General features: G+C 40.1%; 1 protein-coding gene and 1 long non-coding RNA gene across 5 annotated transcripts in view; one reads left to right on the top strand and one right to left on the bottom strand.

Moving 5' to 3' along the window:
• LOC106847275 (uncharacterized) overlaps positions 1-3,011 on the bottom strand; it is a 107,193-nt gene extending 104,182 nt beyond the window's left edge. For 3 of the 4 annotated variants that reach the window (XR_011501871.1, XR_011501869.1, XR_011501870.1), the window contains exon 1: positions 2,873-3,002. This is a non-coding gene — a long non-coding RNA (uncharacterized lncRNA). Of the gene's footprint in view, positions 1-2,872 lie in introns of all 4 variants that reach the window. The other variant, XR_011501872.1, reaches the window with a different exon arrangement.
• Positions 3,012-3,028: 17 nt separating this feature from the next.
• On the top strand, positions 3,029-9,577 carry MAD2L1 (mitotic arrest deficient 2 like 1). The gene is made up of 5 exons (XM_014866484.3): positions 3,029-3,162; positions 4,096-4,242; positions 6,789-6,909; positions 7,923-8,026; positions 8,737-9,577. The coding sequence occupies exons 1-5, from the start codon at positions 3,090-3,092 to the stop codon at positions 8,907-8,909; spliced, it is 618 nt and encodes a 205-aa protein (XP_014721970.1). The 5' UTR covers positions 3,029-3,089; the 3' UTR covers positions 8,910-9,577.
• The last annotated feature ends 8,230 nt before the right edge of the window (positions 9,578-17,807 follow it).

Genomic DNA, 17,807 nt, shown 5'->3' with positions numbered 1-17,807 from the left:
CAAGTCACATAAGTAATTTTAAATGTTCTTGTAGTCAGATTAAAAACTAAAAAGAAACAAGCAAAATTACTTTAATAATATACTTCATTTAATCCAATGCCTGTAAAATATCATTTCAATATATAATTAATTTAAAAAGATATCAATGTGATATTTTACATTCTTTTTTTTTTATACTGAGTCTCTGAAATCTGGTATTTCATAATTGTAGCATATCTCAGTTGGGACCAGCACATTTCAAACGCTGAAGCAGCCACCCGTGGCTAGCAGCTATGGTACTGGACTGAATCAGACTTGGGGAAGGGGGAACAGAAGCAGGAAAACATATTCTTAGCAAAATACCCAAGTGATTCTTTCACATTCTCAGGTTGAGGACTACCACTCTAGACTGTTCTGTAGACAATCCATTCTACAAGCATTACCGAAATTACACTTGAAAAAAACGTCCCTTTAATTATTTCGATCCTAAGAACCTAGAAATCTCTGGTACCTCCAGTTCAACCCACTCAGACGGGTATTGAGAGCTTCCTCAAGGTGGCCTCACCTCATCCATCTGAACTGCTGCCCAATTTGGAAAATGGTCTAGGTTCTTCTGTGATATTTTCCTAGGCGACTATTCAAACGCTCATTCATTCAACAGATATTTGTGGAGCACCAACCACTAACCATCATCATGAATCCTCCCCCAAAACAGGGAAGATAATTCACAAATCATTATAGAATCCTAACCATGTAATTCTTTTCACTGTAGTAATGAAAGCAATGCCCTGAAACATGCTATAAGATGCTATGAAAATGCATAAGAGCAAGATCTTAGAGTCTGAGAGGGTCAAAGAAAAACTTTTTTAATGTAGTAACATTTAAGTTAAAAAAAGAATATAAACATAATTCGAAATTTGAACAGATAAAATGACTTTCTAGGCAGAGGAAAGCACATTATGAAAAACCATGTGCTGGGAGAGTTACTAAAGGAGCAGGCAGATTAGGAAAGTAATTGGAAAGGGGGCTGCCGAGGGAGGCACAAGGCAGATGAGTCAAATTTGTGAGCCTTCAATTTTTCTTTTTTTCCCTCAAGTCTGCATATTTAAACAAAACTAGATTACAAACTCCTCAAAAAGCACAGACCACACCTTCTAAGGCTTAATTATTTCTATCTCCTCATAGAGCACAAAGGAAGTATTTAATAAACACTTCCTCTATACATGCAAAAATATATTTTGCTAGGCTTTTAAATCCAGATTCTCCAAAATTATACTAACAACTATTTGCATCTTTGGGTAACTTACAAACAATATTACTTCAAACCCAAGGAAGTCTTTCCTGAATTGCTGACTATTAACATGAAGTCGCTTGGAAAGAGAGACAACTTTTACATAGATCAAGGTGGCATCATGCTTGACTAGCATGATGCTGTAACCCAAGTTAACAGCAGAAGGAGCGAAAAGATGGTGATTTAAACACACAGACACACACAAGTACCACAGAGGCTAAAGGATGTAAGGAAAATATCTTCTTGGGTCAAGTCAGGTTATTACCTATTAAACCTATGTTTAAATCTTCAAACTGAACAAAATCTGATATATGACACTGTGATAGGCAGAATTCTAAGATGGCCTCCAAAATTCACAGTATCTAGGGAGCAAGCACATCCTACACAATTCCTTTCCCTTGAGTGTCGCCAGAGCCCGTGAACACGAGGGGATATCACTTCCTGGGATTAGGTTCAGGCAGAAAATATCTCACTGCGACTGACCTAATCCAGTGAGTCCTTCAAAGAGACCTCGCTGAGGTCAGAGAGACTAGAAGCGTGAGAAGGCCTATGCAAGGGCCACCTGGCAAAGGCACAAACCAGCCCCTGGCCAACAGCTAGCGAGACAAACAGGACCTCAATCCAAGAACCACAAGGACGTTAATCCTGCCAACCACCAAGGGGCTTTGAAGAGGACGCCAGATCTCGGATGAGACGCCACTTGCAGATGCCTTTATTTCAACCTTGTGAGACTCTGACCAGAGCACTCAGCTAGGCCATGCCCAGACTCCTGGGAAAACAAACGGTGTTGTCTAAACCACTAATTTGTGGCAATTTGTTATGCAGCAATAGAAAACTAATACACTCAGGCATTTCTCATATAATTAAATAACACAGTACGTCTGGTAAAGATTTCCAGACTTCATTTTACAAATAATTTATCTAGCTGCTTTAAGGATAAAATTATTTCACAACTGGCATGAATATTAATTGTGCACTATCTCTTTGATACGTTTCATCCTAACATGAAAAGTTATGGAATTTGTGAGTCAAAATTCACTGAAAAGTTTAGTGTCGATGGGCCTTTTTGGTGGGGTGACCTTACTCCTGACCAGCTACCCACGGATGGGCGGGGTGGACAGAGAGCAAGCTGGACCGCCAGCCGCCCCAAATCGGCCCTGCAGGGGGCTTGGGGTGCAGGTAAGCAAAGCCCAGGATGGAGGTAGACAAGGGAGAAAAACGAATGCGGTTTGACCCTTTAACTCCTAACCCAGTTTCTCAGGAAAGGCCGCGCTCCCACAGCATCAAGCCCTCTAAAGTCGTGGCTCGGCTGCACGCCGCTGCTTAACGAACCCCTGAAGGATCCAGCCAAAGTTTCGACCGTCCGCTAGGGATCACCGGGGCCACGCAACACGCTGCCAGGGGACAGTTCATATCATTCTGAAAATCTTCGCAACTCAGAAATTGTGCTCCTTGGTCGCTCAGACTGCAGGACTAGGGAGCTGCCAATAAAACCAGATCTGCCATCTTTCCCCCTCGACTCTTATCTAGTTGATCACAACAAGAAGCACCCGACAACCACCCACCAGAGCAGGACAACCCGAACGGCGCGCCCACGCTTACCCACTGCGCCTGCGCGCCCCAGCGGGCTCTGGCGAGGGCGGAGAGGACTCGCAAGGCCCGGCCGCGTGGGGCGGGGCTTAGCGGCTGGTCGCGCCTGCGCGGAGGGCCCGACGGCGTGCTGCGTCGTTACTTTTGAAACGAGTGGCGGGCAACTGCTGCGGGCGCCCCTGCTGCAGCTTTCCGCCGGGTGGGCGCGCGCCTCCGTCTGCGGCCTGCCATGGCGTTGCAGCTCGCCCGGGAGCAGGGCATCACCCTGCGCGGGAGCGCCGAAATCGTAGCCGAGTTCTTCTGTAAGTCCTCGCGGAGGCCGGGGGCGGGGAGGCCTGAACCCAGGCCGTCCGGTCGGCCTGCTGCTCGGCTCCGAGGCGGGGAAGCCGGGGGACAGGGGCTGCCTCGAGTTCAAGCGCCCCGTGTCCCGGCCGCGTGTCCGGCGGGGGGAGGCTGGGAAGAGGCGGGTGCAGGCGTCTCCACTGGGCGCATTGCTAATGGCGGCGGCGGAGGCCTGGGAGCTGCGGAGGCCCGCCTCCCCGCGGTGTGGCCTCTTCCCCTGGGACGTTCTTTAAAGTGCAGATCCCCTGCCACAGCTAGAAGGACCCACAACGAAGAATATACAACTATGTACCGGGGGGGCTTTGGGGAGAAAAAAGGAAAAAATAAAATCTTAAAAAAAAAATAAAGTGCAGATCCCCCACCGCCCCCTCCCCCGCCCCCAGCGACTTAGGGGTAATGCGACGCCCGTGTAGGTGATTCACGGGTTGGCGGTGATGGACCTGGCCGGTCCCACCTTCTGCTAGAACCTGGCTGGACTTGAAAGGAGAAATGAGGAAAAAGAGAGGGAGAGGTTTGCCTGGGGCATTGGACCAGTCAGTCAGTGGCTAACGCGCACGCCAGAGCCTCTTTTGACATCCTCTAACCACAGAATCTGAATTTGGACTTGGATTACAATGAGCTGAAATTCGGCAGTGGTAGATTAATGCAGTTTGTAATTTTTCTTTTATTGCCACAAAATGCAGGCATTGCTTTCTCTCTTTTACTTAGAAGCAAGATCTTAATAAATTTTCATGAAATTTTGTACCTACTCTGCTTTCAGCAAGACACGCACAAACACGTGTGTGTCGGCATTTGGAGATATACCGTTAATGAAACCAAAGCTATGACTAAATATGTTTTATTTTCCGGAAGTATGAAGTGATAACAACTTTAACATTTTTTTTTGTTTTCAGCATTTGGCATCAACAGCATTTTATATCAGCGTGGCATATATCCATCTGAAACCTTTACTCGAGTGCAGAAATATGGACTCACCCTGCTTGTAACTACTGATCCCGAGCTCATAAAATACCTAAATAATGTAGTGGATCAACTAAAAGGTATGCAGTTGTTGGCAGCAGTTTTAAGTTTTGCAGGCCTTCTAGGATCCACATTTTTGGCCTCTTGGTGGTCATTTGTCAGCTCCGTACATAGAGGTGTAAGACACACAACCATCTCAAATATAGTGACTCCACTGGGAGGAAGCAAATAATGTAAATTGAAATCCCACCCTTCCGCCACCACATTTTGAGTGGACTGAATATTTTGATGTTAGGAATCTGATATGGCTTAACAAAATAGTCTCCATGGACTCCCTGTGAAATGACTTTTGCAATTCCTGTGGCCAAACGGAACAAGTTGGAATTTTACGTAATCGTGATGGTGTTCATGATCTGAGGAAAATCCACTATGCATTTTTAATGTGATACATATTCTGTAGCTGCTTGGAGTCGAAAGTTGTCCTTATTAAAATCAGGGAAAATAAAATTGGATTCAACCTGGGAACTAAACTTCAAAAAAAAAGAACTACTAAATAATAGAGCCCAGTAGAGTTTTCTTGTTTTTCACCTATTTCCATTTGTCTTTTTTAAATATCCTGCCTGCGAGTCAGTCAGCTTTTTCTCTCTGAACACTCCTTTTTTTCCTTTAGCTCAGGAAGTTACTGGATTGTTGGATCAATATGTGTTCTCCATCTATTCCTTTTTCCTTCTTCTAGAATTCCTATTAGTTTCTCTTTTGTGTTTCTCAGCACTTAATGATTCTCACTTCTAATTTTTCTGTGTTGTAGAATGTGTCTCCCTTCTCCCCATTTGATCTTCCAAAATACTAGTTCCAAAAAACACTACAGTGGTCATCTTTTTTTTTTAGGTTTTTTTTTGTTTGTTTTTAAATTCATGAATCATGTATATATTTTGTTTCGTTCAAGTAGCTTCATTTTTAAAATTTCTTCATTGTATTTTTATTAACCTCAGGGCTAAATCACCCATAGTTATTTATAGGGCTGTCCTCAAGACTCTTTGGCCTGGAAACCTCTAGGCAACTATAGAGCTCTGTCTTCATCTCAGTTTGATGGAGAAGCAAGACTTACCTAAGCTAGTTTTTTGGTTTGTCACCTTGGAAACCACACAGATGACATTTCACCTCAGATGTATCTAGACCTTCCTATTTAACGTCTCCCTTTTTTTTAGTTAAAATGAAGGAATTGCTCTCCTTAGAGGCAGATTGTTCAGTGTGTTTTGAATCCCATCCCTCTAGCCTCCTTAGGGACTTTACCTTATTTCTCCTGTCTTTTTGACTTTGTTTTAATTTGGATTATTCCCATTGGTTTCATGTCTCCAATTTTAAAAGAAAAAAGTTACCACCTAATCTCCTTTTCAGAGCTAAACTGATAAGAAGTTGTTGATATATGCCCGGGGTCAGCAAGAATATTTTCACATTTTTAAAGAGTTGTTTTAAAAAGAATATGCAGCAGAGACCTAGGTAGCCCACAAGCCTTAAGTATTACTAAATTATTTTCACCCTCTTTAAAAACAAACTCTGCTGGTTGCTGAATCTACTATCCCAATTTCCAAGATTAATCCAGGGCGCAATTGCAGGCCTTCTCACTGTAATCTCTCTCTAGATGATCTCTGACATGTTCCTGGCTTCACTATCAACCTTTGTATAGTTGACTCACAAACTTATATCTAACCCAAGTCTTTCCCAACTCTAAGCTCATATACCGAGTGGCTCTCTTGATATCTTCATGTGGCTATCTCAGAGATACTTCAAACTCAGCATTTTAGAAGCTAAATTTAGGATCATCTCCATTTCACTTCTCTTTGCTCACAGTGAGTGGATCAACCATCCAACTAGTGATAGAAGCCAGAAACTTGGGAGCTATCCCCAAATCATTCCTCTTCCTTACTCTCCTAGCTAATCCAGTAAATCTTAACAACATCAATCTCTTGAATGTGTCTACTCCTCCATCTCTACCAGTTTATCCTCCAACAAGCCTTCATTACCTCTTGCTTGAATTACTAATTAACTGGTGTTCTTAGATCCCCTTTACCTCCAGTCCGCTTTCTGCATCACAGCCAGACTTGATGGTTTGGAAGTACAAGTCTAATTACATCACACCCTGCTTTAAACACAGTAATGACTTCCCTGGTTTTTGAAGTATAATTTCTTTAATTTGGCCCACGTGGCCTTGCATAGTCTGGCCCCTATTCATCTTGCCAGACTTCCTTGTTCATTCTCTTTCTTAACTGCAGCTGTATTGGCCTTCTTTCAGTTCTCTGGTCAGATGCTCTTCCTTTCTGAGTATGTAATTATCATTTCACCTGTCTCAGTGCCGTGATGAGGTTGATGCCCATCTCCTGCACTCTTACCTTGGATCAAGATGAAAGTACCACGTTAGTACTCTGCTCAGCACCTGCTCCTATAGCTGGTACAAATACGGAGAATTTGAAAACAGGAGCTAGTGATGGGGCGGTTTTTCTGTGCAGGTTGAAAGAGTTCCAAAGTACCAGTGGTAAGAATTTGCTGAGGATAGGAGGTGGGACCTGAGAAGTAAGTGGCTTTGTAATGCAGTGGGCCAACAAAGACACCTTGTTGTGTATTGCAGATTGGTTATACAAGTGTTCAGTTCAGAAGCTGGTGGTAGTCATCTCAAATATTGAAAGTGGGGAGGTCCTTGAAAGATGGCAGTTTGATATTGAGTGTGACAAGACTGCAAAAGATGACAGGTAAGTATGAATTAAATTATTTCCACTTTCATATATTTTTTCCAAAACTTGTTTTCTTTACTAAATGTGTTCTGATTATATTGAATTAGTGTCATATTAAGGTATAGTTTGTTTCTAAGATATGTTTAATTTGATCCTCAATCTCTTGTGGAAAAGAATTTTGCTCACTTTAGCATATCAATGATTTGTATAGAGAGTGTACTTTCAACATAATTGCCTTTAGTCTAAATTGGTGACTTTCACACTTCAGTATTTATGGTGGTATATGCAAAACTACACATGATGTGCTAGATGGGCCATTTAATGAATTGTTTAAAGGTACTTTTAACCATAAGGGGTTATCCTAGACTCTCCCAGCTGAAGGTGCAGCTCTACTCTTCTTCATTTAATGCCACAAACTTCCTGAGACACTTCATAAACTCTGAAGTTTCCAGGCCTCCTGGATGGGAAATGTCTATCGTCATAAGCTAACGTCTAGCATTGGCCTAGGCCTGCTTACCTGTAAACTCAGAACCATTTCTCATAATGAAATACAGTTTGCTTCTGAGGCCTTTGGTCTATTTTAGGACATTTTTAGCTTATAAAAATAATTCAACTTAAAATTTAATATCTTATTTGAGGCAATAGAGAATTAGACACTCAGGCATTACTAAAAATGACAAAATGATTATACCGATTAAATGTTTTAGATACCCTTTGTTATTTTTAAGAAGTGCTGACATTTTCCTAACTTGAAGCACTTGACATATTTTCTAATCGTGTGATACTGAATGACCTTATACTAAGACCAACCCCAAAAGATGATTGGAAGGATAGATGAAATAATAAAGATGTGTATGGTGCCTATTAGAGTATAGGTCCTAAGGATATACTTAGACTCATTTTTTAAAAAATTCTTGTAATGTATTACTTGTTTGATTTTGGAAGGCTTTACTCAGATAAATAATCTTGCCAGTTTTTTAAATAACTTGTTAAAACTTAAAATGAATTAATTGATTTGGTTTCTTTGATAGTACACCCAGAGAAAAGTCTCAGAAAGCTATCCAAGATGAAATCCGTTCAGTGATCAGACAGATCACAGCTACAGTGACATTCCTGCCACTGCTGGAAGTTTCTTGTAAGTACCGTATAACTTCACGTTTGCTTAAATTTGTTGGGGAAAAGACTAAGCTACTGCTTTAAGACTTACCCCTCTATTAAATTTTTTCTTACCAATATCACGTAATATAAATGAGGAAAAAAGCATTATAAAGCAAAAGTAATGTTATATGCATTCTAGAAAATTTGGAAATGCTGAAAAGGAAAGGAATGAAAGTATTCCACAGTACTCCTTCTTGAATCTTTTGATGTAATTCCTTTCACTGTTTTTATTTTCTACACATTTTTATGTCTGTAATTAAGACTATGGCTCTGATTGTGTCTTGCTTCTCTTAGTTACCGCTTCATTCATCAGATGGTTCCTGAATACCTACTGTATGTCAGACACTGTTCTGGGCACTAGGACGCAGCAGTCGCAGAACCAAGATGTTAGCTTTCCTGCGGCTTATTCATGCTTATCCCATGTGATTACACACTTTGCGAATTTTTAAAGGTTTTCTCATCAAAGAAAAAAAAACCTTGAAATTTTCATAAAATATTGTAGACGGAGTGCAGTATTTTCTGTACTAAAATAAATTTCCATTGAGGAAAAACAATTAACTAGTGATTGGAGACCAGGCTAAACTATGTTTTCTAACACTATAGGTGGATGAAAACGTGAGAGAGACACGGAGAGCAGTTTTACTTTTGAAAAAGTAATGTACTTTAACGATCTTATCCCCGTTTTAGGTTCATTTGATCTACTGATTTATACAGACAAAGATTTGGTTGTACCTGAGAAATGGGAGGAGTCAGGACCACAGTTCATTACCAACTCTGAGGAAGTCCGGCTTCGTTCATTTACTACTACAATCCACAAAGTAAATAGCATGGTGGCCTACAAAATTCCTGTCAATGACTGAATGAGGTCAGGACAATAATGTAATTCTCAAATGTGGTTTTCCTGAAGACAAGTCAACTATAGTTGATATGTTTTATTTCATTGGTTAATTTCTAGATGGGGAAAACTTGACATACTTTACTGAGCTATGCATAGTTGTTCCATTTTTTTGGTACCTGTTTGACTTTCCATTGGGTTGACATTATTTATTGCATGCTGTTCAGAGGGGAAGCAGGAGATTACATCAGCATTGTAATGTCAATTCCTTTGAAACTGGTAACTGTAGATGGAAACACTTTTGCTATAAAGCTAAATGCCTTCCTCAACCAGACTTTTTGGTCAAGTAACTTGACTCAGAATATGGGGAGGGAGAATTTAAAAATAAAATACAGCAAAAGAAGTCTGAGTATTCAGAAGCTTTGTTTAGATCCTGAAAGTAACTGTTATTATCCATAGATAATGAAATATTGCTCCTATTAGGTCCTTTTGCCATTTATTTCATTTGTATAGTTTCCATATTAAAAAAATTTCCAATTATTTGATTTTAATTTATATAACTTGAACCCAAGAATTTATGGATATCTCTATTGGTTAAATTCCTGTGATACAGAACTCTTAAAAATGTCTTTATGTTTTATAAAATCAAGCTTTAAATGACGGTGAAATAAAGTTAAATGTGTATGTTTTAAATTTGTCTTGAAATATTTTTCTATTGATGTGGTGTTAATACAGTTAAATGGTAGTTAGGGTGGGTTCTGTATGGCAGATGATTTCGCATGCCCACGCGGTTGTAGAGCCAAAGGATGCAAAGTTAAATCTTGGCGTACTTTCAGCTTAATGGACAAGCTTTGATTGTACTTCAGCGTACTTTGATTATACTACATCTCATAACAGTAGATTTAAAATAAGCCTCTTTGTTTGTAAAACAGTAAATGTCATTTGGAATTAATTCAGTTTAGCACCTGTTGAATTGGAGCGCCTTTCTACACACAGCCTTACTGTCAGCCTAATTTTCCTTATATACTTAAGCACTATGTTTATTCCTCTGCCTTCATTCATGTTCTCATCAGTAATGTTATTTCTAGCCAGTTCCCACCTATTTTTCTGAGGTCGGTTTAAGACAAACTTCTAAAAAGTCTTTTCTCATCTCTATTCTAAATCTTAGCTCATTTTGTAATAGTTCAATTTATTAACTGCTTAGTATCAGGCACTGTTCTAAGCTCTTTATATATATTAATTCACTTAACGTTCACTATTAAGTAAATACATATAATCCGTATCCATTCATTCAAAAATTACATATTGAGCATCTATTAATGTGCAGAATACTGTGCCAACTGCCAGAATGAATGGAACAAAGTCCTGGCCTTTGTTTCGTTTTTTGGAGGATTTGTAGAAAGGAGAGGAGAATATATGGTAAAGGACCATGAAATGTTCAAACAGGTTCATTTCCATATGTATTTGTCTTTGTTATTTCTCCTGGATAATCTTATCTCTTTGATCCAATTGTGTGCTTGTTAAGAATAAAGGACAATGTCTTTCATTTCATCTCAGTGTTGGACAAATAGGTGCCAATATTTGATGATGCGCATGGCGAAGGCTGTTGTGAAAGCCCATTTCCTAGAGAGTTGTTGGCGCTGTCTAGTTGACCTCCACCCACAGGCCTTTTTTCCCAGGATAAGAGAAGTAGCTTTGCAGAAATGGAAATGATGTTGAATTAGGTATAGTCAAGAGTCAGGTTTCCAAACAACATGAGGTATATTACAAGTGGATACTATTAAGATGAAAACATTTGAATTCTCATGCTATTCATTACCTCTTAACATTTGAAATATAGGTTGAGAAGGAAAACAGAAATAGAACCTTAGTAAAAATATGGAGAGAGTTGAAAAATGTGGTCCCATTTTAGGAAATGTGTTTGAAAATCTTTATAGAATGCAGTGACTGCTTCAGGAAACATTGAATGCCTCTTTGCTAAACAACGGGAATAATAAAATGCGATTCCTCATCAAAAAAGCTCACCAGTAGCAACATTCTAATATACTACTAACACCACTTAAATTTCTGTCATCTATGCCTTTATTTGTCAAATTAAGTGATCCTAATATTACTACTTCTATTTGTGATTTATTATGCTACTGACTTCTCTTCTTAAGAGTTATGTCCAGGAATTAATGCTCTGGATTTGAATGTTAGTCTCAATAATAGGAGCTTCTTCCATACAATCTGTGGCCTACAAGTTTCTCTATAGAACCAGATCTGCATCAGCTAGGCTCTTGTTTATCTGAAAACAGCAAAAGCTGGCTTTGGAAAAATTCACTGGAAGACTATTAGCCGCATAGGGCACCGAAGGAAAGGCTGAAAACTGGAGAACCAGTGCAGCTTCACAGTTCTCAGTGACAAATTTCTGAATTCTGCATAACTTTATAAATAGACCACTGATGTTCCCTGGTCATCTATCCCAATGACTGATAGTTTCAAGAAAAGCGACAATGAAAAGCTTTGTTTGTGTTTTAACAATCTGAGATGTAAGACTAAGAATTCCGTGAAATCACATTTTAAGTATTTTGAGCACTTCATCTCAGCCAACATTGTTAACAGAGTTAAATTAGATTTTTACGTTGTCTGCATGTTTATATTTACTCTTGTGAGGTTTCTGAGAGCTAGTTATGATCCTTTTTCATCCCTTACAGATCATGTATCAATTAAATATACATATCCAAGTTGAGTAGGAGCCGAGCTAAGCTTTATTGGTAAAGCTAGATTGGAAAAGCTTTGGCCTGTGTCTCCAACTGGACTTGTCCCACCCTCCTACACTTTGAGGCTCAACTTAGCAGGCAGATATTTAAACTGACAGTTGAAAGAATTGCGACTGACTTCCACTCCATGTTAAACACAGAGAAGCCAACATTCTAAGAGAATCTGGTGGGCCTCTAGACTGGCCTGGACTTTGACTCAGTTTTGCTTACCATAGGCAGAGGAATGAAAACATGTTCCAGTCGAGCCCATCAAGGTCTGAAATAGAGCCCCAGCAGGGATTGAAGCACATTTGGTCTTCAGGATCATTCTCCCAGTGTCCTCAATCGGAACCGGCAAGCCTTCGTGGGAAAGTTTACACTGAGGTATAACAGTCTCATATATGAGTTGGCTTATGCTGCATAGCAAACAACTATAGAATATCAACAAGAAGCCTTTTCCGCTGCAAGTCTGCAGCTCACATGTCTCATTCTACCATGGAAGGGGCAGTAGCTAGTCAGAACTCCTAAGGCTGAGCTTCAGAACTCTTAACACTGACACTTTTCCCACATTTCATTGGCCACAGCAAGTCATGGCTAAGTCAAACTTCAAGGGGGCAGGAAATTACACTCCTCCAATGGAGATGGGTGGAGGGATGTGTGAAAATCTGATGAAAGTGATCTAATTGACCAGAGGTTGATAAACTTGCTCTGTAAAAGGTGGATAATAGTTTAGATTTTGCAGGCTTATGGCCTCTTGCGCCTAGTCAAGTCGGTCATTGTAGCTTGAAAGCAGCCTTAGACAATAGGTAAGCGAATGAGCATGGCTGCGTTCCAGTAACACATAGGTGGGCTTCATCTGGCCCGTCAGTTGTAGTTTGCCCACCCTGTAATAGATCAGTTTGCTCTTCTGGTGACAAGTGTTCAAACCCCTCTCTAGCTCAGAATGTTTGATTTTGTGATATTTAAGGCTCACATTTAAAACACTCATTTGTTGTCTCCATCCATAGGATGTCAAGTTGGATCTTTCTCTATTTTACCTCAATCCCATATTCTCTGAAACAACTGGCTGTTCTTCTGAGGTACTCCTCAGGATACCCGACAGTGAATTTTGATCTGAAAACATGAGAAGGGAGGTTCTTTGGCATATGATGCATAAAAAGAGACTCAGAATAACATATAGGCCCTATACCTCTATTTTTAATCGCTCTGTAAACATGTATGCTGAATAAATGTTTTTATGATTAGAATGCATTCAAGTTTCTTAGTTTCATAACCCTCATATATATTTTAGAATATAGACTCAAAAATTATTAGTATAATGTAGGTATCCACATAGACATTATATGTTTTTCCTTTACTTTCTGTTTTCATTTAGTTGCTTAGTCTGCAAAATTTATCTTAATTTTGTTATACAGCCATGTGTCGCTTAATGACGGGGAATTGTTCTGAGAAATATGCCATTAGGTGATCTCGCCATTGTGCAAACAGCATGGACTGTACTTATGCAAGCCCAGATGATAATAGTCTATACACACCTCGGCTGTATGTTGCTATCTTATGGGAACACTGCCATACGCCATCTACCATTGACCAAAACATGTGGTGCCGGACTGACTGTACATGAAAGATCAGAACAGCTGTAATAATGCCACATTCTAATACCTATGTTTTCCACCAGATGTCACTAATGCTGTAATATTCAAATTAAGGTGAATTTCTTTGTCTCTAAAGACTATAATATTCAGCTTTTCTTATTGGAAGTTAACATTAGGATTTCTGGCTCAAAAAATATAAAGACATCAGGATGAAAAAATACAGTATCTGTTATTTGCTAGGTACTTTGCATGAATTATTTAATTCTCATGCTTTAGCGCACAAGTAGAATTGTGGGGTCAAGGGGCATGCCAATTACATGGCGTTTTTTAAAGTTTAAGCCTCTTGGGTCCACAGCCCAGGAAGCTCTTCTGACTCCCTAAGAAGCACATCAAAAGGAGTGTTTCTTCACCCTTTTCCTAACGGCTCTTTTACATCCTTTTAGCAATCGAGTGTCCAGAACAAATTGGTTTTCCTTTACTGTACCTTACAAAACTTGACCATGTCTCATTGGGTGAGTTCATGTTTACACTTTCCTCACATGACTTTGACCGCTAAATAGAAGGAACCAAAGACAGGGGACTTCATCTTAACCTTATCTATTGTTTAAAGAATAAACCAGGTGTGAATTTGTGAGTAGTTGTGAAACATAGTTTTCCAACTAATCAGAAGAATTGTTATTAAGTAACTTCAGTTACTCTTTGGGGAGTTAATTTTTGGCTTAATTTGTAAACAATAATTTCTTACTCTTTTTTACTAAATAAGTTATTTTGTTCAATGTAACCATAATAAAAGTTTGTGTTGGAATAACTGTGGAACAGAACCTGTCTACTAAATTTCTAATTTTATTAGTTACGTTTTCTAAAAACAGCTCTTTTGCGATCATTCCATTTTTCATAAATATGGCTTCATAGCAGTATTAACTGATGCTTATTTAAAAAAAAAAACAACTAGTTGGGAAAGCTACTTAATATCCACTCAAGTTGACAATCCTGTTCCAATCTGGCAAAAACACTGTAGCCCTAGCAACAAAACCATTAGGAAAGGCCTGGAGAGAAAAATGCCAGAGTTGACCCTCTGATTACACAAGTCAGTTTATGTTACCATTTCACCTATTTTTGTCCTCTTTGTCCATTTGATCTATTTTTATACTGGAGAAACATAGTTTCATTTATTTGTATAAAGTCCATTTTCATCTACTTTTATCTGCACCATTTTGCCATGCAAGCTTGTTTGCACAAGAAACTTACATCAGATCAAAATTGTTGTTGTCTTGGAATTTTATCTGTGCTGAAAAAAGCCTGTAAGTATAAGCAAGACCACCCATACTCCACTTCCGTGCAAGCAAGAGATCTCAAATGTCTTTAAAAACTATCTAGCTATGGACATATCCAGTGCATGCCTAGACATGGATATGAATTTCTTTCTGAGTGGCAGTCTCAACTAGCCACGCTCGGGAGTTAGTGGTTTTAAAGATTGCGTCTGGGATGCCCAAGATCTTTGATGTCTAAAATACAATTCTTGGGTCACTGTGCACTCACTCATGATAGCCAATACAGCTCTGCAAAAACCGGTTCACAGCTTCCAGGTGTAAGAAAGGAAATTCATGGGTAATGATCATCTGCTGAGCGCCAAGCACCAATTAGGTACCTGTTCAGCCTGGTTGCTTCTAAGTGAATGGAGGTTGGGGTTGGTGGGGGAAGTGGGAGACGTGAGCCACAGCCTGTGGTCTTGGAAACTGGTGATGGGACATGGGGAGAGCCATGAGGCAAAGAAAATACTGAAGTCTGAGTCCCAAATGAGGAGTTCTCTGGAGTTAGAAACAGCCCAAAAACCTCCACTGAGTGTGGTGAGAAGAAAAAAGTGCAGAAAGAGAAGGAAGACTTGATCCAAAATGAAGGTTTTACAACTCTGCTGATGCCCAGAGAGTCCCAGAGGATAGCCGTGAAGAAACACCAAGGAGAAAGAAGCTTCAGAGTATCTTCAGCTCAGTTTGTGGGCAGGGAGGGGATCAGGCATCAATCTAGAGCATTACATGCATTATCTCAATCCTCACAACAACTCTATGAGGATTATTATCCCCTTCTTACACATGTAAAACCTGAGATTCAGGAAGGCTAAGTAATTTGTCCAACTTCAAACATCCAGACTCCATCCCCAGGCCCGGCTGCAAAGCCAATATTCTTTCTACTATATCTCATTGCCTCTCAGACAAGGGAGGGCCCCCTGCTCTGGTGCGCCTGGATCAGCCAAGACTACAATACCGCATGAGTCTAACTCCAAGTTGGGGAAGTGAGGACTTGTAGCCACAATGTTAAAGTATCAAGTTGCATCAAGTTTCATTAACACTTTTTCATAATAAGCTATCATTAAATGTTTATAAACATAGAGCATTTTCCTTTATAATAAGAGCGTTCATTTTCTTCCACCAACATTTTCTTCTTTCATTCTTTCAGTTATTTTTGTAACCAAATTCTGTGTTGAAACTTGGGCTTTTAACCAGTTTGAGAAGTAGACACAAGAAACAGAAGGAGATTGATATGTATGTATTATCCAAATGACGGGGTTGCCCCGTAAAGCTGGGCTGAAGAATGAGGCTTAGACCTAAAGCAGAAATAGGGTTTCCTCCTCCTCCTCCATAAATGCGCTGTGGAAAGGTCAGACAACTTCAGTCTCCCTCACAAGCAAACTGCAACCTGGGAGTGAGCCCTGCCTGCTGAAAGCCACAGGCAGAAGTAGAAAGCACTTTACTTGAGCTCTTGTAGGTCTTAGAAAGATGCCTTCTTTGTAGCTTGGGATGGAGTGAGAGAGCAGGTAGAGAAAGGGGCCCCAAATATTTCTCCAGTACCACTTTCCGTTATCAGGATTGGAAGGGAAGCCTGAAGAGTGGCGTAACAAGCATGCCTCCCAACATTTGCCTGCTTTTTAATCTTTTGGTATATTACAGTGTGTTCCATTGGTGTTACGTGAGTTGATTTAGGTAGCATGCTGAGAGGCATTTAAAAAATATTTATTAATTATGGTATGTATTTTAATCTGTATTTAGAAAAATATATAACATTTTTAACACATTTCATGAGCAAAAGGTTTTAAAAATACACGGAATATTTAAAAAATATATCAGTATTAATATGGGTGATATGGAAATATAGAAAAATCATGAAGGCGGCACGCATATCTTCAAGGTTGGGAAGCAACTTCCTAACCCAATGTACTTAAGCAAGTCAAAAGTAAGCCAGCGTGGGCTGTCCCTAAGCAGGGCAGCCGCATGCTCACACTGCTACTGTGCTCCCGCCATGAGCCCTGCTTCTTTCTACACAGAGTCCCTCTGGAACTGCTGCTGGGCATTTCACTTTTTGCCCACAAGAGACTCCAGCAACGTGAGTCAGACAGGATTCCTGCAGCACCCCAGCTGAAAATTCACTCCCTCTTCTATTTCTTATCACTAATTATGCCCAGTCATATTGTCCAAAATAGCTCACTAGAGTTTATGAATACAAGGACTAGATCAACAACATAAAAATGTCCAAATTTGAACAATATGAAACTCTCCTTATTATTCAACTTCCCCCGAATTACATCCCCTTGCAAATAAAAGCCCATGGAAATTAAAGTGCAAATGCCTTCATTCCCAATTTTACACGGTTGGCTCGTCTCAGCCAGAGGGTGTGACTCAGATCCCGGGTTCCTCCAGCTGCAGCTGTGTCCTGGGCTGTCCTTCACAGGAATGGATGTAGCTTCCTCAACCTTTTCAAAGTTAATTCAAATTGCTAATTAGTTCTACTCTCCAAGGAGTCAGTAGTCACAAAAGACTCTGCAGCTCCACTATAGAAATTATCACAAGCAAAATTACGGCCCCAAATTAAGTGAATGGTGTGATGTCGTTCGACTTTGCCATTGTCAGCCAGAGAGCATGGCACATACCTTAGTGGTACCTGTGTTGGAGACAGCGAGGGCCATGAACAGCTGGGTTTCAGTCCTACGCCAGGCCAGCCAGCTGCATGGGCGCCAAGTCCACAGTGCAGATCTGTTCTCTCCAGGCAGAAACTGCCCATCAACAGTTGTGTGGCCACATGTCTAGCATGTATGTGTATTTCTTTGTTTTGTTTTGTTTTGGTGACGCTTGTGAAGATCTCCCCACATATATTGCCTACTTTCTTTCTGAGAGTAACATTTGAGACATTATTGCCTTCTTAAAAAATTTAGATACTCCAGTTTCTTCATTTCCTTGTGTCTAGTGTCTCGTGCTTTCTGCACTTCAGTGCAAGGTTGTGGTCGGTCTAGAGAGAGCCTCGACTCCCCCATTCCTCCATGTATGTTCTCTTCAGGACAAGGTACCTTCTTCTCTTTGGAAACATGAGGAATGGGGTAATGGCTATCCCTCCACTCCCTTAGCACTAGATTTTAACTTAATAATATCCCACATTTTATTTACTCTGATAATAGTAATTGTCATCACTCTTCCATAGACTTTTCATTCCTACCTAGGCAGGCTGAGTTGGACCCAGCTAGGCAGTAGGTGACCAGAGTCAAGATTTTTTTTAAAAAGTTAAAATACCAGGATCACAGTAAGGGCCACTGAGTCAGGA

Source organism: Equus asinus, chromosome 3 (assembly GCF_041296235.1).
Source record: "Equus asinus isolate D_3611 breed Donkey chromosome 3, EquAss-T2T_v2, whole genome shotgun sequence".
In the NCBI taxonomy this organism is placed as follows: Eukaryota; Metazoa; Chordata; class Mammalia; order Perissodactyla; family Equidae; genus Equus; species Equus asinus.
This window is presented reverse-complemented; position numbering and strand designations above follow the sequence as displayed.